At 35.1% G+C, this 24,242-nt stretch overlaps 1 protein-coding gene across 1 annotated transcript; it reads left to right on the top strand.

Annotated features, from left to right (window-relative positions):
- Nucleotides 56-24,242, top strand: PCDH10 (protocadherin 10). Its single transcript, XM_021101591.1, is given in 6 exon segments — nucleotides 56-1,297; nucleotides 1,300-3,257; nucleotides 4,821-4,879; nucleotides 5,436-5,542; nucleotides 13,329-13,634; nucleotides 19,827-24,242. Coding segments are annotated over 6 exon segments (3,141 nt in total). The 5' UTR covers nucleotides 56-627; the 3' UTR covers nucleotides 19,868-24,242.

The raw sequence follows: 24,242 nt of genomic DNA, 5'->3' as shown, positions 1-24,242 counted from the left end.
AAATGTCAAGAAGAACATCCATCCGGAGAAATGAAGAGAATGAAAGTTTTATGCTGCAGAGCCGTTTTATTCTTTTCCGGCACAAAATTCTCTCGCTGTTTTTAAGCCCTTTTGCGTTTGCCAGCCGTTGACATTAAGAGGCATGTTCAGCGGTGCCAACAGCATCTCCTCTTCCTTCTCCTCTTCCTCTTCATCTTCCTCCTCCTCCTTCTCTTCCTTTTCCTTCTCCTCCCATCAGCAAGAAGACGAACCGAGGACAGTCTTGAAATATCGAAATTTCCTCCTTGGGATTTGCCAGCGCCGCGTTGCGCCAAGACTGTCGGAATAAAGGACGCTGACTATTGTATTATTATTTTATTAATTGGTCAGTGTCAAGACTACAGATGAGGAAAGGGGACGCCTGTCACCTTTCCTGCGCTAAGATTGAAAAATGAGGCTGAATTGGGTGAAACCCTAAAATGAAGCAGAAGGAATAGATTTTTAAGGAAAGAAAGCCACAGCAGCCCCCCACATAGCTCACTTTTATTCATATTTTTTATTTGAGATTTTTTTTTTTTTTTTGTGGTGGTGGGGGAGGTGATTGGGTGGCTGACTGGCTGCGGGAAGCTGCTTCCTTTCCCTTTGGAGATGATTGTGCTATTATTCTTTGCCTTGCTCTGGATGGTAGAAGGAGTCTTTTCCCAGCTTCACTATACGGTGCAGGAGGAGCAGGAACATGGCACTTTCGTGGGGAATATCGCTGAAGATCTGGGCTTGGACATTACAAAACTTTCAGCTCGCGGGTTTCAAACGGCGCCCAACTCTCGGACCCCTTACTTGGACCTCAACCTGGAGACTGGGGTGCTGTACGTGAACGAGAAGATTGACCGCGAGCAAATCTGCAAGCAGAGTCCCTCCTGCGTCCTGCACCTAGAGGTATTCCTGGAGAACCCCCTGGAGCTGTTTCGGGTGGAGATTGAGGTGTTGGACATCAATGACAACCCCCCCTCCTTCCCGGAGCCGGACCTGACTGTGGAAATCTCTGAGAGCGCCACGCCAGGCACTCGCTTCCCTTTGGAGAGCGCATTCGACCCAGACGTGGGTACGAACTCCTTGCGCGACTACGAGATCACCCCCAACAGCTACTTCTCCCTAGACGTGCAGACCCAGGGGGATGGCAACCGATTCGCCGAGCTGGTGCTGGAGAAGCCACTGGACCGAGAGCAGCAAGCGGTGCACCGCTACGTGCTGACCGCGGTGGACGGGGGAGGAGGGGGAGGAGGAGAAGGAGGAGGAGGAGGAGGCGGGGGAGGGGGCCTGCTCCCCAGCAGCAGCGCACGGGCACGGCCCTACTCACCATCCGAGTGCTGGACTCCAACGACAATGTGCCCGCCTTCGACCAACCCGTCTACACTGTGTCCCTACCGGAGAACTCCCCGCCGGGCACGCTCGTGATCCAGCTTAATGCCACAGATCCAGATGAGGGCCAGAATGGTGAGGTCGTGTACTCCTTCAGCAGCCACATTTCGCCCCGGGCGCGAGAGCTCTTCGGACTCTCTCCTCGCACTGGCCGACTGGAGGTGAGCGGCGAGCTAGACTACGAAGAGAGCCCGGTGTACCAAGTATACGTACAAGCCAAGGACCTGGGCCCCAACGCCGTGACCGCGCACTGCAAGGTGATAGTGAGAGTGCTGGATGCTAACGACAACGCGCCGGAGATCAGCTTCAGCACCGTGAAGGAAGCGGTGAGCGAGGGCGCGGCGCCCGGCACAGTTGTGGCCTTGTTCAGCGTGACCGACCGCGACTCAGAGGAGAATGGACAGGTGCAATGCGAGCTGCTGAGGGATGTGCCGTTCCGCCTCAAGTCTTCCTTCAAAAACTACTATACCATAGTGACCGAGGCCCCTCTAGACCGAGAGGCGGGGGACTCCTACACCCTGACCGTGGTAGCTCGGGACCGGGGCGAGCCTGCGCTCTCCACCAGTAAGTCAATACAGGTACAAGTGTCAGATGTGAACGACAACGCACCGCGGTTCAGCCAGCCGGTCTACGACGTGTATGTGACCGAGAACAACGTGCCTGGTGCCTACATCTACGCGGTGAGCGCCACAGATCGTGATGAGGGCGCCAACGCCCAGCTAGCCTACTCTATCCTGGAGTGCCAGATCCAGGGCATGAGCGTCTTCACTTACGTGTCCATCAACTCCGAGAACGGCTACTTGTACGCCCTGCGCTCCTTCGACTATGAGCAGCTTAAGGACTTCAGCTTCCAGGTGGAAGCCCGGGACGCCGGCAGCCCCCAGGCGCTGGCTGGCAACGCCACTGTTAACATCCTCATCGTGGATCAGAACGACAACGCCCCTGCCATAGTGGCGCCCCTTCCAGGGCGCAACGGGACTCCGGCGCGCGAGGTGCTGCCCCGCTCCGCGGAGCCGGGCTACCTGCTGACCCGCGTGGCCGCGGTGGACGCGGACGACGGCGAGAACGCCCGGCTCACCTACAGCATTGTGCGGGGCAACGAAATGAACCTCTTCCGCATGGACTGGCGCACCGGGGAGCTTCGCACAGCGCGGCGGGTGCCGGCCAAGCGCGACCCCCAGCGGCCTTACGAGCTGGTGATCGAGGTGCGCGACCATGGGCAGCCTCCTCTGTCCTCCACCGCCACCCTGGTGGTGCAGCTGGTGGATGGCGCTGTCGAGCCCCAGGGTGGGGGCGGGGGTGGTGGCGGGAGTTCAGGGGAGCACCAACGCCCGAGTCGCTCCGGCGGTGGGGAGACCTCGCTGGACCTCACCCTCATCCTCATCATTGCGCTGGGCTCGGTGTCCTTCATTTTCCTGCTGGCCATGATCGTGCTTGCGGTGCGTTGCCAAAAAGAGAAGAAACTCAACATCTACACGTGTCTGGCCAGCGACTGCTGCCTCTGTTGCTGCTGCTGTGGCGGCGGGGGCTCGACCTGCTGCGGCCGCCAAGCTCGAGCGCGCAAGAAGAAACTCAGCAAGTCGGACATCATGCTGGTGCAAAGCTCCAATGTACCCAGTAACCCGGCCCAAGTGCCGGTGGAGGAGTCCGGGGGCTTTGGCTCCCATCACCACAACCAGAATTACTGCTACCAGGTCTGCCTGACCCCTGAGTCCGCCAAGACCGATCTGATGTTCCTTAAACCCTGCAGCCCTTCCAGGAGTACGGACACTGAGCACAACCCCTGCGGGGCCATCGTCACTGGCTATACAGACCAGCAGCCTGACATCATCTCCAACGGAAGCATTTTGTCCAACGAGGTAAGGCTGAAGCGAAAGGACCACCATCTCTCATCTCCTCCATCTGAAAGCCTCCTCTAGTCGGCCCTTGTATCTCTGGTGCACTGTGTATTTATTTTTAGGATGTTAGCTTACTTGTTTCCTTGTTGGGTCAGAAATTGGGGGATCACCTCTCCCACCCCTTCGTGTATAACTTAAACTTCGTGGTGTCCCTAATTTTCTGCACTCCACCCACCCCTCCACGCTTATTTTCATCCCCCTCCTTTGGTGCTTTGCCGCCTTGGACCTTCCTACTTCCCTCTGGCATCTCTCCTTTAAAAGCCTGAGACCCTCTTCAGTCACGTCCCTTAGAAATCTGGGGGGAAAGGGGAAAGTGCGCGGGGGAGAGGGAAATGCGGTTGGAGGGACTTTCTGGCACTGGCAAAGGATTTTTTTCTCTTTGCATTTGCCCCGGGCGTTAATAAAGTTAATTGTTTTGCTTTGTTTATCGATGCTTTCAGTCGCGTGTAAAAGTAAGATATAGATTGTTTAACGTTGCACAGTTGTTTGAACTCGAATGCATGTTTTAGTGAATAAGTTATCAGATCCTTGTCCTCTGAACTCGGGTTGCAGAAAAGCCTTCACTTGTGCTCTGGACAGCATTTACAGACGCTCTTGAAGCCGAACGCCCACACAGTGTGAATTTGAATGAAGTTGCTTTGGCAAAACCCCTGTAAGCTTAAACTAACGAAAGGCTTAAACAATTGTTGTCTTAAATATATCTTTAGGCTAATAATCACTTTCTTGCAACCTTTTTTTGGTCAAAATCACTGCTACTGGCTTTCTTCATCTAAGAATTTGGCTTGTCAATTCCTATTTCTTTTTATAAGATGGAGAAGTGGCAAAGTGGAAAGGAGGGAGGGAGGGGGAGAATAGAGTTGTTTCATGTAAAAGAAAGTTTGGACCGGAAAAGGTGTGTGGGTGGTGGAGGCGGGAGGAGAAAGCAGAGGGTGTTCGGAGGGGGAAAGAATTGGGCTAGAGGGGAAGGAGGTTTATGAACTCCTTTCATGGCAGGTTATTTTATTTGAATCTTAGATATTATTGACTTTCATGAATATTTGTACAGCTCATTTGTATCTTAAGCACATTTTGACAATAAACAACAAAATAATTCCATAAAATATCCAAACTTTTTGCTTATTGAGCGTGCTGTTTTTCTTGTGTCAACCAGTATGCACCTAAACACATTTTTAGGCCCCTGAAAGAAAGACTGCAGCCTATAACTAGGTTGACTCTATTAGAAACAATAGTTTATGAGCCCCAGCTATGAGATCATTTTCATTCTCTCCTTAAACACACACACAATTTAAAATTGGCCTTTGATTTCTGCATTTTTTAACCTTTACTGAAAATCTAGATTGAAGTGTCTCTGAATATCTTCTTGCCTTTACCCAGCAATCACTAGTCTGAAGTTTTAGGACAGCCTAGAAATTCACAAAAATGTACACAATTACTTAAGCTAGAATTAGTTTTTAACCTCCAAAGCAGACTGTTAGTTAAACCCTCAGCATTCAAATGCTCTTGATTTATTTATTTTTTTTCTAGACTAAACACCAGCGAGCAGAGCTCAGCTATCTAGTTGACAGACCTCGCCGAGTTAACAGGTATGGAATCTTTTTTTTTTTCCAGCTTGGTGTATGGACAAATGACTACCTACTAAAAAAGGAATTAGGTATATTATTCAATATTAAAATAGAAAATGGATAAAGTATTTCCAGTTAGGGCAGGACATAAATACTGATTACATTTCCTAGACAATAAATTTAAAAATTTTTTTAAATTTATGTCATTTATATACAACTACTAAGTATGTTTGAATATTTTGTCAGTTTACACTCATACACTGCTTCTGATAATCTTCATAACTGTTCCAGATATACACACATGCATCTATTTTATGAAAATGATATAAAGAGATGCCTAGCTCCAATCATAGAATAATGACTAAACTTTACATGCCCTTAAGGGCTCAAGCTGACAGCTAATGCTCAGTTTTAGATAGTTAGGCTTAAGGTTATGAAAACTAGCTTTGAGCAGAAATAAAGCCACCTGAGACCTCTAGGCTTCTGCAGCACCACCAGTGACCATGTGGTGGCAGAAGAATGTTTTCTGTGTTTCTTCACCTTTTTTATTTTAATATTCACGTTTTTGTATTTCTAGTTCTGCATTCCAGGAAGCCGACATAGTAAGCTCTAAGGACAGTGGTCATGGAGACAGTGAGCAGGGAGATAGTGATCATGATGCCACCAACCGCGGCCAGTCAGCTGGTAAGTGTGATCAAAGGGTAATGAAGACTTTTATAATCGGTTTTTTTTTTAAATAAATCGTGAGAAGAGGATGTTCTAGGTAAATTTTAGTGTTAGTAAATCTACAGGTTGATAATCATCGTATACTCAAAGCGGATTGTAAAAATTTAATGTTCCTTTGGAGAATGAAAGTTAAAAATTCATTAGTGTGTTAGACTGTGAAACATTTCTTCCTTACGTAATGTTCTTTACTGGGATTATATTGCATGCAAGCCCGAGATTTCTCACCTGGTCCAGCCCTCATTCTTCAGTCAATTAAGGTATTATCGGACTTGTTTATGGATCAGGTACCTAAGGATGAATGAAATTGATCGACCTGGCCAAGGTCACAAGAGGATAAGTGGATGATTGGGGAACAGAATTCAAATTTCTCTCTTTCCAGAGCAATGCATTTTGCAAGCCACCAACTATTGAATGAGGGAAAGAATGATTAAAAGTCATGACTATATTGAAAGGAGGATTTCCATTCCTGGGTTCTTGGGCTTCAGGACATTATTACACATTTAATAATGTGTATTTTCTGAAGCATCTTAGATATCCTCATATGTTCAACAGGATCCATGACCTGTGAGAAGATGCACTGTAGGTATATTTTTATGTGGGCTTAATGGTAGTCACTCATGGGGGTGCAATGTGAGAGTTATTTTTTACTTTGTTTTACTTTACTTTTTTTCTGTATAAATTCACCATTTAAGTTTTATAGGACCTAATAACTCTAACTACTAATACTTAAAGAAAACACTTAAAATAAATAAAATATTAACCTTAAAATAACGAAAATATTTTCACAAGGTTTGGGATTTTCTTTCCATTACATTTGCACTTCACCTATGAAGGGTGCTTGTCAATTTTTTTTTTTTTTATCTTTTTCAAATGTTTTCTGTTTATCTGACACTTATAAAGGAATGCAAGAGCAAGCTAACTTTTGTAACATAAAAATGCCTATCATTAGACTGTCTGAAGGTCCAACTTCATTTACCTGAGCTTTGAGCTTTATTTTGGTTACTGATGTAAGTGTAGAGTGAGGGGTCCTCATTTTCAAGGTAACATTGATCCTCGAGAGCACCCATTCCTTAACACACTCTGTGAACCTCTGAATGGTACTGAGGCAGTGTGTCAAAGGGCAGTATCCGCCCCATGGTCGCCTGGCAGCAGTGGTGGCTGCAAGCCTCTCACTTGGCTAATGTGTGCTGTGTCTGAGGCTGCCTTAGCCTTGGGAAATGCAGGCGGGAGGAGGGGGAAAAAAGGCTGCTCAAGGGTCTCTTTATATTGCTGCAAGTCATTAATATGCAGACCTAATGAGACTTGAGAACTGCCAAGAATCCCCGGAGGTCCCTGCCCCTTGCGGGCCTTCACGCTAAGTGAACAGGGCATCTATTTAGTGTCTGGGAACCTGACAACAAACCAGATCTTGCCAGAAGTTTATATCTGAGTACAAAGTCCCTTTCATTTTTGGCCTATATATGACATATGATTTATTGTTATCTTTTAAAAGCTGAACATTCAGAATTGCTCATTCCTATTCTTTTTTCAGTTTCTAATTTAATAGTCATCCTTTTAAAACTTTTGAAACAAAATGGTTTAATATTTTAAAAAAATAGAGTATCCGCTGCTGTTTCCTTGGGTGTATTTTATTCCTTTCTCACCCACCCTCCCACTTTGTTTTTTCTGTAGCACTCCAATCTCAATGAACATTTCAATTAGTTTAGTCTTTAAGACATAATGAGCCATAATAACCTAACTGAAGAAAGAGAAATGAATAAACATCTGCAAAAAAGTGCTAAATTTGGAAGATGGACGGGAATATATTTTTATTAATGTGCCTTACCAGTAGCTGTTTTATTTCAATGGCACTCAATGTTGCCATTTTGGTAATTTTTTTTCAAATTATTTGAGATGTCAAAGCATTCACAGGAAAGTTTAAATGCTAATTGTGTTCTGAAAACATATTTAAAAGCAAGGCAGTTTTTATTTTTCTTATCAAAATGGCAAATTCTTTTTCTATTTTTAAGTACCAAACATGTAAAAGTATTACAGAATTAATAATCTCTACGTCTATTTTATTAGCAGTTATAGGGCAGCCACAACATATGAGGCACAACAATAGCTGTTTTAGAATTGTAATAAGTAATCATCCCTTTTGTGTGCTGAATTGAAGTCAGCTTTAATATGTCTAATGTTATTGTAAAAATGACTTTGAAGTGTTTACTTTTTAAAGTATACAGCCCTAAATGGAGAGAATAAGATGCATTTACTTAATGACTTTCTCCAATCCATTCTGATGTTGTGTACTGTAAACTTCATATCAAGTAGCTAGAATGTTTCCTTAAAGTTAAGGCTATTTCAGGTACATCTGCTTTATTGCCTTGTAAAACTGGGTATTGTTGATCATCCAAGTTTGCAATATTTAGCGAATATCTTCATAGCACACCACGTTGAGGATATGATAAAATGTTGTGCTAATAAGCAAATCCCACTCCGCTAGGTTTTAGGGGGGTGGAGGAGTTAGACTATCAAGGAAAAATAACTCTCGAAAGAAAGATTCTGAATTCTCTAGTTTGTACCTCATTTCATGTTATATTATATACACTGTTTAGCTTAATGCTTCACCTATTTAAACCTCCTCCATTTTTAATTTATTCCTACTTTCTTTTTCTGTGTTAACATTACTTTGTATTTATTTATTTGGATATGCCTTCTATTTATTCTCCTATGAATAGTTTTCTTTTTTTGTTCTTTCTCCCCCTCTTCCCCATGCTTTTCTCCTTTCTAAGCCATTTGCAGTCACCAATCTTGTTCATAGAAGGGCTTTAAACACGGAGGCAGCTGCACAGAGAATCACATAAGCTTTTTCAGTTTTCCACTGCACCTGGCTCCATGTGTGAAATTCTTCGGCTTGACCACAGCTCTGTGGTACTTTCTTTCTATAGCCTTGTCAAGGTGCTTTCCGTTTTTTCAGAGCACTATTGATGTATTGGTTAGATATGGCAGAAGTCCAAGGAGATGTGGTAAATGCTTGCATAAACCATCACAAGGGGGGAAATAGATTAATCACAGCTTAAGTAGCAATAAATAAATAAAATAAATTCAAAGTGAACTTAAAAAACAATATATTTTCAATTTTTAATACTATTAGATTATAGATTTTTTTCTAATTTAAATACTGTTAGAGCATTTTTAGTTGTATATTCTTAAAAACTTTAATAATATTGGCGGTAGATCTTGGGAGATCTATTTAGTTGTGAGATTTTTTTCCCATTTATTAAATACCACATGCATACTAGGATTAATTATGAATTTATTTTTAATAATTTTGCCTTCTTAAAATATATATTGGAGAACCCAATAAGTGAGGATTCAGTTAATTTTACTTGTTATAGTTTACCAGAAATTTTTCAAACTTTTCTTCTCGTAAATTTTTCTTTTAGTTCTAAGGAACAGCTTCTAAATATGTTTACTTCTTAACTTATAATTAGGATCCATACATGATACATGGTAAAATTTGGCTATAAATTAAAAAATAAAATGATTTTTATTTTCAGTATTATTGTACCAGTAGGTAAAAATATAGCATGAAATGCATTAAGCTATTGCACTATTACTACAATATCAATAAAGAAATTCTTGGTTTATCGTAAAATACAAATTTCCCTTTCCCAACTTCGATGAGAATTTAGATATTGGCAATTACCTCTGGCTTTATAAATAAAGTGAATTTAATCCATTGCCTGAATAAGCAAAAGCTTTTAAGATTTCTGATGAAAATGTGAACAACTTGAATATGCAGAGATTTACAATTGGAAAAAACAAGACAATTATTAAGAAACAATGGTGAAAAATGTAAACATTTTGGAAGATAATAGGGAGAACATTTTGATGTGCATGTTTTGATTTTATTCATGAGGGAATTATGTTATTAAATCTCTCTTCCCAAACCAAATTTTCCTAAAAATCATACAATTTTATGGTTATAGTTAATATCTCATTTCTCCAGTGTTAAAGGAAGATTTGAAATTTCCTCAAAATGGTGTTGATTTTTAAAATTAATTTATCATATTTTGAAAAAACATTGTTTTTCTGAAGCCTTGACACATGAGAAATTTACACATAATTTTATAGTATGACATTCATCAAAACAGCACAAATTGAATAAATTACATTTTTTGAAATCACAATTTGTTCTCAATGATAATATCACTGCCTATAACTACAAGGGAAGAGTTACTCATCATTTAAAAAAGATGTATTTTAAAATTTATCTAAATATATCTTTGTATAACAGGAAGTCTATCACTTCAGCTGTCATGGCTTGTAGAACAGACCATTTCTGAGAAGTGTAAAAAAATAAATAACTAGGATAAGAAAGTACAAATAAAATATGCATGTTGAAATGTTTCTTAGAAATTACCACGACTTCAAAACTCAGGCTTGGCTTGTATTTTTCTGCTATGCAAATTCTGCAGATTATAAAGTAAAGACATTGGAATGAGGAAAAAAAGTGAAATTAAACTTATTTTATATTGGGCTTTCAATATGAGCTGCTAAAAAATTTCAAGAGCAATGTGAAAGGTATGCATTTTAAAATGAATCATGTACTGAAATATCTGGCATTCCTGTCCTTTACGCAGTCACTTACCATCACAAAATTTAAATATGCCTCTGCTTATTTGGTCATTAAAATAATATATTTAATGAGATTAGTGATACATGAAAAAAGAAAATAATTTCAATCTTTCAGTGGCTCCCTAAAGTGAGGACTGATAATGAACAAAATTTATTTGGGTCTCAAACTATAGATCAAAAAGGCAAATGAAAAAACATTTTAACAAGCATTTCCAAAACTCAGCATTGGTGTATTGTTTATAGATTTTTTAAAAATGTGTTTCTATGTCTGATATTTCCCTCATGAGAAATAAATACACTGTTTTATCAGCAAAACTGGTGAAACATATTCATGCACAGTGTGTGCCATCTTCCCTTTCATTGTGGTTATATAAAGCTGTATTATCACTATGGGGATCCAACTTTAAAAAAGTAACTCACAAATTTATTAAGAATACTATTTACAAGTGTTTTTTTTAAAATTTTCTTTCAGGCAAGTAACAGTGTTCTTCCAACAGAACTTACGATAGTCCTCAGTTCCCTTATTCTGCACATGATTAAATTTTTTTTTGTATAGGTTCACAAACCCTCAGAACTTTCTGTCATCATCTAACGGGATTTTAACTAGCTGCTAATGGTAAAGAGGCATAAAACCATACACTTCAAGAGAAGAAAATGGGCACAATCAAATATAAACTACCTATAAAAACAAGTTCTACTGAAAGTACCTTCTAACATAATCGAACATCTTAATAACAATGTCGAGAGACTAGATGATTAAAAATTTTTCGGGAGTTCCTGTCTTGGCGCAGTGGGTAACACATCTGACTAGGAACTATGAGGTTGCGGGTTCGATCCCTGACCTCGTTCAGTGGGTTAAGGATCCAGGGTTGCCATGACCTGTGGTATAGGTCGCAGATGCAGCTCGGATACCACGTTGCTGTGGCTGTGGCATAGGCCGGTGGCTACAGCTCTGATTAGACCCCTAGCCTGGGAACTTCCATATACCACAGATGTGGCCCAAAAAAGACAAAAAATAAAGACAAAAAAATTTTCTGTGTGATTATCATCTTCAGAATTATAAGAACACTTGGGTACAGTGCTCAAAAAGATGTGAAATATTGTTAATGGTCTCATGAGGTATATTTAAAAGGGTTTTATCAGCTATGTAATGAAAATTCACATTAATTCCAAGTTTTGCATTAGTTCCTGTCTTTATAACAATTCAATAATACAATTCTATCTTAATATTTGAACTTTTTCATCAACTTCAAATTTAATATGACATGAATTTATTTTTAAAATAAATAATCACTCAATTTACTTTTAACAGCATTTCCATCTGTCAAAAAGCCCTTTTATCCTGAATCACACTATAAATAGGGAGCATTTAGAGTATAGCGTGTCAAAATCCAAATCTCTCTGCTTCTATAGCTTCTACCTATCTGGTATGTGTATCAGGGAAATTCTCCTTCCTTTCTTTTTCCTACTTATCTCTATATAGGAGTAGGATAACTGAACATCTCTGGTGTCTAGAGAAAATCTGACATGTTTTACATGTTGTTCTTAGTTGGTTCCTTATCTCAGCTTCAGCTCACGTATATTTCCTCAACAGTTCACTGATCAGTAATTTACTTCCAGGCTTATGCATGACAATTACCAATGGAATGTTATAATCGAAATCAGACTTGGCATTGTACATAGTTTAATTTTTTTAAATCATTATAAAGTGAGATTAATATACGATAAGAATCTTAATGTTATTTCTTTACACACAATTTAGGTAATTAACAGTTCTTAACTCCAAAACACTTGAGGATAATCTAGAGTGTTAATAATTGTGAAAAATTAATTCCTTTATTTTATACAGAGAGATGTTAAAAGAACAACAAAAATGTAAATTAGTATGTGACAATACCATTAGGAATTTACAAACTAAAATTTGCCCATAATATTTATAGAAGAAACAATCAAATGTGTTCATTACATAATATTACTCTGGTGGTTAAAAAATAATCCCTAGTTTTTTTCATATCAGGCATGCATTCAAGAGTTTCTGATATAAAGATTAATCACACTTTGGTTATTTTAAATTGATCATATTTTAAAACACATTTAAGAAATGTGTTAGTCTGTTTAGAAAAATGTTGAAATGTGGTTTTGGCTGATATACTTATTTTTGTAGTGCTGGTTATCAAAATGAATAACAAATGGTCTTCTAAGTGCCCCTTAATTGTTATGTTTGCTTAAAAAACTGAGTGAGCTTTCTTGAGGCATAAACACCATGTTTAATATTCTTGTACATCTGTGGAAGACAATGAAACTTGAAGATGTCATTTGAAATCTTGGTATTCTAGGATTAGTAAGCAAAGAGTTCTGTGTTGTCTGGGACAAGCGTTTTCCAGTATAGAACAAGTAATAAGGTGTTTGTCAATAGCATCTGCAGCTGACTCACATTGCACTTGGTTACCTTGGTTTCACTAATTACAGTCATTTGTTCTGGGTTTGTCTAAGGTGTAAATGATAAGTGGTTTGTAGTAATATGGGCTACCAGAGTGTCACTGAAAAATAACTTTTAGAAAGTCATTTTCTAGGAACCTCAGAGAGCATGCTCTTGGCTACTCATGAAATCTTGTTTCATTCTTGTTTTTTACTGTGTATCACTATATATGCCATATTTCTGTTGAATTTCACTTTTTGTTTCATGTCCAAATTTTATATCTAAATGTCATTACTAATGCTATAATTCTTCCATTTTTGTCTCTAAGAAAAAAAATATATGATGAATTATCATCATTAGCGATTACGGATTATGAGGGTTTTCCACTTGTTTATTTTTCTGAGATTTTTTAAAACTATTCATTCTTTTCCTACTATTTCCTAGTTATTTAAGTTATTTAGAGCCAACATTTCCCCCAATAGCATGAGTAGTTTAGAAACATCTACCTCGGAAGCCCCTTCGTCAAGAGTCTTACCCTTTACAAAATAATACAAAGAGATTTTTGGCTCCTGTCAGGTTAACACAAAAAAATTTGTACAATACCTTCACCCATTACTCTTCATGCTGCCTGTAATTTTTCAATTGTAAGCAGCTGGTCGTGTTGTTGAAGGCTAAGTCTGTAGTTTCTCTTTCTTCTGCCCAAAGGTATGGATCTCTTCTCCAACTGTACTGAGGAATGTAAAGCCCTGGGCCACTCAGATCGGTGCTGGATGCCTTCTTTTGTCCCTTCTGATGGACGTCAGGCTGCTGATTATCGTAGCAATCTGCATGTTCCTGGCATGGACTCTGTTCCAGACACCGAGGTGTTTGAAACTCCAGAAGCCCAGCCTGGGGCGGAGAGGTCCTTCTCCACCTTCGGCAAAGAGAAGGCCCTTCACAGCACCCTGGAGAGGAAGGAGCTGGATGGACTGCTGTCTAATACACGAGCGCCTTACAAACCACCATATTTGAGTAAGTATTACATAAAAGGCTGTATCAAAGTATTCCCTTTTAGGAAATAAAGTTCAATATGACATTCTTCTTGTAAAAACAGAGTTTAGGTTGTTTTTAGAAACAAGGATAAAGAGATTCTTGGATGCAGGACCACTTTACAATAGAATAATGAATATACTTAACAGGAAACAGGTTCCTGGGTGAGACATGGTTGTTGGCAACAATCAAACATCGAATTTTTGATGTTGAAAATATTTTGCAAATGATCTGCATATTTCCTTTGAATACTGCTCACCTGCTGCTTGATTTCCATGTGTTTTGAAGGGCTTAATGAAGGTGGGAAAATACCTCTTGAGTCACCGGGATCTCATCTTCTTATTGATAACCAGAATTATGGCTTAATCATCCTTTCCCTATAATGACAGTAAACAGGTTAGGCTAAATTCAGAAATCAGTGCAGCCATTACTTTGCTCCTTCAACATGATTTAGTAATAGTTTGGAATGGATTTTTTTCAAGTCTCAACAGAATCAGAGGAACTATGTGATGAAAGTGTATCAATACAGCTATATTATTCATTTATTTAAAATTATACATTTTTCTAAGACAAAATATTGAGACATTGATAATTGCACCAGCTCCTTTGATATTAGGATCATAGTCTCTAAGTGGATTATTTTATTCAACCACTCTGAAAAACAAAAATGCTTTGAGATTCCTTAGTATATTCTTTTTGAGGATCTTGATAATGAAATTATTCCATTTGTGCTCTATTATATAGGAAGCTTTTCCTTTTAGTTAATAAATACCATTGACAATTCAATATTTTGGTCAAACCACACAAACTAATATTTGATAAGGATGAAGTTATAAAAATCAAATCAAAAGATAACTTTTATCTTGTATAGTAAATCCAATGTACATAATGTTTTATCTTCTAGTAAAAAAGAAATGGAATCATAAGTTAGAAACAAAAATGAGACGGATTGTAAATGTATCATTTCTTTTATCACTTTTGAAGTGGGAGGAAAAAATGCTTAAATGAAAGAAAAAACTAAAACATATTTTAGGCTTTATATGTAAATGTGAAAGGCGCAGATTGAATACATTGAAAACAACACATGACTTCTACTCTGGACACTGATGATAAGTTAGTGTTATATGATTAAGGAGTGAAACTGCCATTAGATACACGCATTCTGATGGCAACAATGATCTAATGTTGTTTTTGGAAGGATTCTGTTCAGCTTTTCAAATTATTTAGAAATGCCATTACTCCAGCATGATATAGTATATTAGCATTCACAACCAAATAGTTATGGCTCTTTATAAATTATTGATATTTTCTTTGTTTTTAAAGTTATAAAACATGAGGGCACAAATACTTAAGGAAAGTGTTGAAATGTCTAATATAATAACTAAGCTATAATTGGATACTAAAGTCCTAATGTTTAATTCACACATCTACATATACTAGTGATGTAGCCTAAAATAAAATTTTAAAGTAGCCTAAAATCAAATTTTAATTAAGAAGGATTATGATTCAGTCATAATGATTATTACTGAATAATAATTAATATTTATTATTAGTAATATTAATACAGATTATGATTTAGTCCCTCAAACTAAATTGAGGATTTTAAATTTTATTTATCATAAAAACAGAACTTTTCCAAACTTTAAATGGCATATACTCACTAGCATTTTACTTAAAGTAAGATTATACATTATGGAAATACATTATCAATAATCTCAAGGCAAAAATACAAATTCTAAATAAATACAAATATCTTCTATTAGCATATATTACCTGGTAAGTCTGTATCATATATAGTTAAAAATCACTTCATTCTCTTTAACTCTTAGTGATGAAGTTTCGTTTACATTATAGAGCTGAACTTTTGAACATCTATAAGTTTCATTTCTCTACTGACTAGTTTTCCTTTTTAATTTTAAGAATCACAGTAACAATTTCTGTTCATTAAAAATATTAATGCTATATATATTTTAATGCAAATTTCTCTCCTTTTAAGATCTAGTAGCATTTTCATGTGCATCCCTGATTTCAGGGATTATGAAATAATATCAATTATGTGTGTTGCTAGAAATCAAAGAATGCATCTATTATTTTACCAATAAAATTGATTTATTGGCATATTACTCAGATATATATTATTCTTAATTATTTTGAATAACAATTTATGTTTTCTGTTTTAGTCAGCTCAATTCATACTGCTCAAATTTAGTGTTTGGGATAGTGTGACTAGGATGAAAAAGAAACAGAAAAATAGCTATTGTGTTGCTTTTACTTATACTCTCCTCAGTTCTTCATATAACTTTAATAATGTCCAAATTTCTTTAACTGTACAAACTATAAACCTAAACTATCCATTCCTGACTGTTTTGTCCCCCTCAAGATCACATGGTGATAGTTGTTAATACGAGCATCATTAATCATCAGGAATGGAAGTATTCTCATCTTCTAAATTGAAAAGCACATCCCTCATGTAATTAAAGAAACTAAAAATTAGCACTAATTACCCTTTTTAAAAAAAGAATGTTTAAATAATTATTGAGGTAGCAGTTTTGCTTTTGCTGAACATGCATTTAGGTTTTCAGTGAACATAATGTACATTTTGATGTTAAAAATGTAGCTCTAGGTTTAGTTATTTTTGTAAAGCCCTAAAAAATGCCTAATGAAGCTGGCACCATCATTCATAACATGATGACAGGGAAATGGTTTTACTTTATAATACAAATAAGATCACTGTCTATACCCAAGAACTTTCCATTTCTATACATCTGATTGCTAAAGTTAAAATTAAAAATTGCAAGAACCAAACTTTTATACAAAAGTGTGTGTGTGTGCATGTAAAAAATGTACTTTATGTTTTCAAAAAAATTTATGTGCAATTATATTTCCTCCTTTTTATATAAGACCTGTGAAGAGTATACATAATGCATTTAATGAAATGGAACTTATTTTTTTAATCAGGAATAATTTTGAACATATCTATTAATATTTGCCTCATTAGTCATGAGCTGTTTACGAAAATGCCTTTTCTAATTTTTGTTAGACTGTTGTAGATTGTTAATACTCTGAAATGGACCAAAAGGACACACTGAAAGATGGAGGAAATTTTAAACATCTGGAATATGGTCATGTAGTCAAAATACAGTGTTTAGATTTATCTTAAAATGTTAATGGATTTTAGCTTAGCTTTACTTTTAATTTTTATTAGAGTAATAAAAATATTAAAATAACACTTGGTTTTAATAAAAATAAGTAAATGTTTTCAACACTTATTAAAAATAAAGCAAAAATATCCTCTGGAGTTTAAAAATAGTTATTTTTTTCATAAAGAATCAAGATTTATTTAAAATTATAGACATGTTGTTTAAAATTAGTCTTTCATCTGACACAGTAAATTATACATAAAATAATTAGATAGTATTAGAAAATAGGGAACACAAAAATAATTTAAGTTCAAGAATGTAACTGGTAAAAGTTATATCATTAATATAATTTAGAAAAACCCAATAGTTAAAGCAATATTTTAATATTATTTTTGTAATTATTCTTGCTTATGATATGATTTCACATTTTGAACATCATATCCTCAGATTTTTTTTCCATAAACAAGCATATCTTTCACTTCAGATCAGCCTCAACAAGAGTACACAAAAGGTATAAGGATTTGCTACTTGGAAACTTGTTGATTTCTTGTCTAACACATAATCATTCCCTAAGCTATGAAGACAATCATAAGATAAATGGTCAGTGAAATTTCATCTAAAATATATGTTTGAAATCTTTATTTCATTTGTTTAAAGGGTCATATAATAATAAATTATTTTGAATAAAGTGAAAAAAACTGCATTGACGTAATGACTTTTAAAATCCTAAATCCATGAAATTTTCTAGTCATAAGACTGTAGGAAACCATCTATTGAAAATGTTTACGGTTAATTCGGTTTTTGTATCATACAACGTTTTACTAGTCCAGTCAAAAAATCACTGTCTCCTGACCTAACTTTTTTGCCAACATTTGAATCTTTTTGCAATTTCAACTCAACTTGTAACATAAGAAAATATATCAGAACTTTGAAACATTGTATTTAAAATATTGCTGACATTTTACCTAGGCTACTTTTCAGTAACCCTCGTTTTAGGAAAATTCTTTTGGGCATCTATATTATTTCTACCCAGCATGTCAACTTTTTAAGTTGTTTGAAATTGTAGAGTATGTTTTGTTGAGTCACGCTGCTTCCATCCCTTCGTGACTTTAATCTGCCCTCTGTGAGTTTTCATAATTTGTTGAAGTCAGTATAGTGTAGGAGCATATGTAGAATTCAGAATAAAATGACTTTTATTACTGGTACAGATTACTCTCATATTTAGATATCCCTGTGTAGTGTTTTCTCTGGGATTTCTATATTCCTCTAATGTCATAAACATAGCATTGCTTTATCAAATATTAAGTTCCACAAAAAGTGTTTTTGTAAGTGACGTTTTTCACATTTTTGTCTCATAATTCATAGGTACATGCATTGCTAAATGAATGGACATCTATTTCAGTTTTTTTTCCCTTTTAGTAGATAGCTTAGTTTCTGTTCACTTTTTCTCCAAGTTTTGCTACTTTTTAAAAATATTGTCCTATTTCTAAGGTTTTTGTACTCTTCATTTGTCTTTATAAGTATACATTTAGATTTGAGAGCCTAACTAATTTTCTTGCTTCTTTAGTTTATCTCTTTATGACAAATCTCTGGCCTTCACACCAGTTTTTTCTATTGTTCCATTAATTATTTTAGTCTATAATTATAAATTAATCTCTCATAATCAAAGTAGTTTATTCACATCAACTCTGTGATTAAGGAACAAATGACAACTCAGAATGAGAAAAAGCCTGACTCCAGTTGATATTCTCTATATATCTACTTTTAGTATTAAATGTTCACTGAATTTTATGATATTTTACTCCTTTGAAAAATGCTAATCTATTCACAGTTCATATCATTACTCCATTTAGCTGATAGCAGCAGCTGACTGGAACTTTCCTCTAACTCTAGATAAATGAGATATTATAAGATAATCTTGTTTCTTCTCCTTAGTTGTTGAGTAATGGTCTTCCTCAACTAATATGATTTAAAGTAAAAGCTACAAAAATCTTTCTGAGGTGCAGAGATGAAACAGAACAGTTCATATTATATCTATACATCCGGCAATTTCTGTAGGCAATTTGTGTTTTACTTATTCAGACAGCTGTGCATCTCTGACTTAGTGCATGTCATTTAAAATTTGTGCCTTTGGGTTCATTGGAACAAGTATCCAATAGTCTCTTGGCATATTTAGATTCATTACCCAGCTATGCATATTATAATGTGAAATAATTATGTGATGGAAAATGAATTAGTGGATGAATGAGTGTTTTTAAAGTAACATGATTTTCCTTAATGATGTCATCATACTTTAATTTACCTACATATCTACATGCAGTTTTAGATATCTGTAGGCAAACTTTTTTCTTTTCTTCCAATTTAAAAAATGTCTTAAATTAGTTGTATTTCTCTGTAGATAGTACCTGTAAGTATTTATAAGGGAAAGTAGATTTTGAACTTTTTCAAAATATTGAAATACAGCTAACCAAGATGTTTTGTGAAATATGGTGATGTTTTTCAGTATTTTAAGATTTTAAACTTTTTTGGTTTATTCAAGGAATTTATTTCATATTTTAAGGGAGAATTAAATTTATTTTTAATTTCTCACCTCTTTTAGAATTTTATTTGCTCCCCTTTCTTACCAGTTCTGTAAAACAATCATTTACATATTTACTAGCCTATTTTATTTCATACTTTAGCTCCCATCTTTCACATTTTTACAAAGCTAATATATATATGTGTATAATATACATATATATTTGTTTCCTCTGTTATAGTCACTTATTTTTCTTATTTCTTTCCCAGGTAGGAATTTACATGCATGTTCTAATTACATTTAATTACATTTTTGAGTTCATAAATACATGGTTAAATAAGATTCTATACATTTAAGGGCATATAGAGAAGACAATAGATAAATGTTAATTTGTATCTTTATTCAGTAATTTACACTTCATCTACTTACAGCAGTTTATTTTGTGCACACCGTACATTTTATTGAATTAACATTTAGCATATTAATATTATTTATATACTTCATTTTATATTACAGATAATTTTCATCCACTTTCTTATTTTGTACATTGGAAGTAAATCCATATAAGCATTTGTTCATCATGTGAACCTAACAAAGGAAGATTATCAATTAAAATATAAATAGAATTATTCAATGAAAAGGAATATCTACTTGGGAATTTTTCCTGTCTCATCATACTGAAGATTTATGGGTCAACATATAATTAAGTTACAAAGATATTGTAAATAAGTCTGGAATATACAAAGTCAGTTGCTTATAAATATTATTAAACATTGTTCAATACTCCATGTGCCAGACTTTTTTTGAGTGAGTCTCCGTCTTCTGAAATCCATTTAGTAGGAATTAGACAGCATCATCTAGAATCATGTGACAATAGCTTGGAAACTGTCTTGGACTATAAGGTTCTTTGTTCAAGATTAAATAATACTATTGTATCAAGACTAAACACAGCAGAATGTGAGTCAATTTAATGTTTCCCAAATTATAATAAAAATCTTGGAAGTTTTATATTAAGATCCCTAATTACTGCATTAGTGATATCTAATTACCCACATCAGTTTAGGTTGGACAGTATAGAAGTTTGAAAAAATTGGACCCTAAAATGTAACCACCTACAAACAACATGGAGAAAAACAAATTGTAAGCTATAAAATTTACAGATAAAAATCAGGGTTTTATTTTTGATTCTTTAATTGATACATTATATGACATTACATTTATACATTATGTCTAGACACTTAACCATATTTCTCCTAAAGATACATTTCTTTTAACTAGAGGGATTGAAAAAATTATATGTGAACTTTATTTCAGTAAAATTTTTATGATTTGTACAATAAAGTGGTGCCTAAATTATCAAAGATAGCTTTTAAGTCATTGAGTTCAAAAGTGATTATAAGTATATTTTCTGTTTTCTATTTTCATAATTCTGTTGTATGACTATAGTTGTGCACATATACACCCCATAGAGAGGCATTATATTTTTAATTTTGTTTAATTTTTAATTATAGCTATCAACTACCAAAGAAAGAACAGACGGATTATGCTTAACATAAGAGTAAAATTTAACTAATGGCTACTTCATTTTCATATGTTAACATGATAATATGGTGTTTTTTGTGAAACAGATAAATTATATGATCAATTTTGGTCTGTTCTTTTATTTTTTTAAGGTACTCGTTGTACTTTTTGAGGACCAGTTCACATGACATAATGTAGCAAAATTAACTGTGACACTGTAGAGAAAGTTGATGTCTTTGTTATAAGGAAGATATTACTTTTACTGCCTGTAAAAATGCTGTAATCAGTAGGGCTTTTTTTTTTTTTTTTCTATTTTAACATTGGTGTCAGCCAGAATCTTACACTAGATTCTAATATTACTTGTGTTAGATATTTAGTTCTATATTTTACACAAACTGGAAAATTGACATTCATTTGTCATCAAGTAGTCCATGGTTCATATTTATGCCAATAGCTATGTTTCAGCTGATAATAGGATAATTACTAAATTATTCCATAAAAATCATTACTTGTAAATATTTTGTCAAAAACTTCCAAAATCAGTGTTTTAAAAATAAGAAAGATCTAAGCCTAGCAGTAATACATAAATAAAATCAATATCAAATGTGTACATCCTGGGTTAGATTTTTTAATCACCCTACATAAAGAAATAGCCTGAATAGAAGGCTTCTTTCATACCTAACTAAATATTGTTGGGCTTTGTCTCAAATTGCAACATATGGTAGAAAGTTCTGAGTAAAAAATAGTAACAATAAAGTATATATAATAGTTATCTTGATGATGTACACCTGATTGTGTATATAAGATAAAATACTTCACATGTAGTTTTAATTGAAATGGTAGTCGAAATAATAGATCCATAAATATGAGTTAATGTTACAGTTTGACAGTTGCTATCATTTTATTCTTAGAAAATGTAGAAGATTTGGAGGCTGGCCTGTAAACCTGGAGGCTGACCTGTAAAATTACTATATTCTTGTACCTTTTTCTTTCACCCTTAAATCTGACGCCAGAACCAATCCCTTTGCTAGTCATCTGCAGTGTAGGTTTAACTTTTCTTGCCATAGAATTACTCATCAGATGATTACATTAGAGGTCATGAAATCTAGGTATGTTTTGGTGAATATACCCTAATTCTTGACTTCGATCTCTTTGATAAGAACAATAGGAATAGAGAATGATATGCAGAATCCATAAATTCCACTGTTTTAGTTTTAACCGTTTTAAAAAATGATGAATGATGTCAAGCTTACTCAAAAAAACAAAATAGTTTACTCAACTCTCCACATTCACCAGCTTAAACAGTGATCAATTCTTGGCCAAATTTGTTTTGTCCAAAAACGAATACACTTCCTCTACACTCAGATTTTTAAAGCAAATCCAGAAACCTTACTTTTAGACCACTAATATTTCAACATGTTCATTAAAGGTAAAGTCTAACATAGCCACAAGAACAGTATTCCTCCTAAAAAAATCTCCTTGCTATCATTGAATGTCTAGTTATCGTTCAAATTTCCATAATTTTTTCTTAACTATTATTTACATTTGCAATTAACTTGATTCATGATTAAAAAGTTTATTGATAGCAATTCATTTTCATTTTCTATTTTAAATCTTTTGATTAATATATAATATGCATATAGTAAAGTACAAAAATCACAAATGTGTAATTCAAGAAGTTTTCACAAAAGGAGGACACATGTATAATCAGTAACCATACTAACTAGATATTGTTTCTAGTAGGCAAAGCATTACCAGGATCTCAAAAACCTGAGCATCCTATCCCAAAGGGTTACCACTGTCCTGGGCTCTAACCAAAGATTAGTTTTTCTGAGTTTCAAAATGTATATAATTTGAATAAATAAAATAGTGCAAATATTTGAGTTTAACTGAAACATTATAACCAGTTATTCTCTCTGATACTATAGCAAAAACAAATATCATAGCTAAACTATAGCAGTGCGTAAGCTAAGTTAGGATATGTTCTCCTTGGATACGATTTCTCTTATTCTCTTCCAAGTTCCTGTCATTTCTAATATTTCAGAAATCCTTGATACTTGTCATTATATCTTCTTATTGATTGGAAACATAATCTTACTAGTGTTTTACAGTAACAAATATTGAAATACGTTGATTTGAATACCAGATTATAACAAAAGAGTAGAAAAATTGAAATGTCTCTGTTTCACATTTCTTTGAGCCTAAGTTAGAGGATTCTGACAAATTGGGGAGTATAATGCTTAAAGGAGACTCTGAAAAGGTAAAGAGATTAACGTTTTGGAAAATGGCATATCTGAAGAGAGTCTAAAAGTATTGACTGTGAAGTGAGAAGAAAAGGGTTTGTTAAGTGTTTGAACAAATATTACATAGATGAGATAGTGATCAGCTAATGTCTTTATTGAGAGCTGAAAAGAGAAAATGAATCTATATCACATCCTGAGAGATTTAAATTTCACAATATGGGAAATATCTGAACCCTAACATTGGTACTTGATCCTGAGAGATATGGAAACACATTACCTAGAAAGCTTTACAAACTATAAACATATGCTTTTGCCAACTGTGATTTGGTGGAATAGCACTTTACAGTCTTGTGATGTGTTTTTGCAGAATGTTTTTCTAACACTGGGGCTGGTTAAAGGAGTGAAGGGCATGAGGCTCATTTTTACAGTGGGACAAAGGAAAGGCAATTGAGAAAGTCAGGGTTTTTATATATCCCCTTTCCTTCCTGTTTCTACATAGATCACTTAATTTTCATACTCTGGAATTTTGGAGAGGAAAGATTTGATTTCTTAAATCCTTTTGTTTCCCCCTCACACATTGAATTGCAACAAATGATTACATGTTCAGGAAGAAAAATCAGGAAATAGTAGTTTTACAAGGAAATTTGGGAAAATACGTAGAGTGCAAAAGTTAAGTATGAAAATGTCTATACCATACATTAAGCCTATTAAGTATGCATTACAACTTAAAGGTATAAGACTTTGTATTATATATAACAATCATTTTAAAAGGAAGACATGACTATAGATTTTAAATATAGATGTGAAAATATTTTAAATATCTTACTTTGACAAATATTGAATCTTTTCCTGATTGAGCTGATTTCTCCTATAATAAGAATTTTCCACTTTTGATATCATATTATGTTCTGCTGAATTTTAAGGAAAATCCTTGGTGTCAGTTACTGTGAAATTGCTTACAAATAAAAATGAAACAGCCATCATTAGTGATTCAAGTCAGGTTACCTATTCTCCTTAAGCCTAGTAGTAATGCATGCTTTCTTAACTATTTTGGAAGATACAGCAAACAGGCTATATATGATCATCATATCCTGTGTTCATATTTTAAGCAGTAAATTAAAATGTAGCATTAGTTTGGTAATAAGGAGCATGAATTAATCACATACTT

Source organism: Sus scrofa, chromosome 8 (genome assembly GCF_000003025.6).
Source record: "Sus scrofa isolate TJ Tabasco breed Duroc chromosome 8, Sscrofa11.1, whole genome shotgun sequence".
Taxonomy (NCBI): Eukaryota; Metazoa; Chordata; class Mammalia; order Artiodactyla; family Suidae; genus Sus; species Sus scrofa.
The sequence above is the reverse complement of the archived record's forward strand: the minus strand, read 5'-3'. Positions and strand labels throughout refer to the sequence as shown.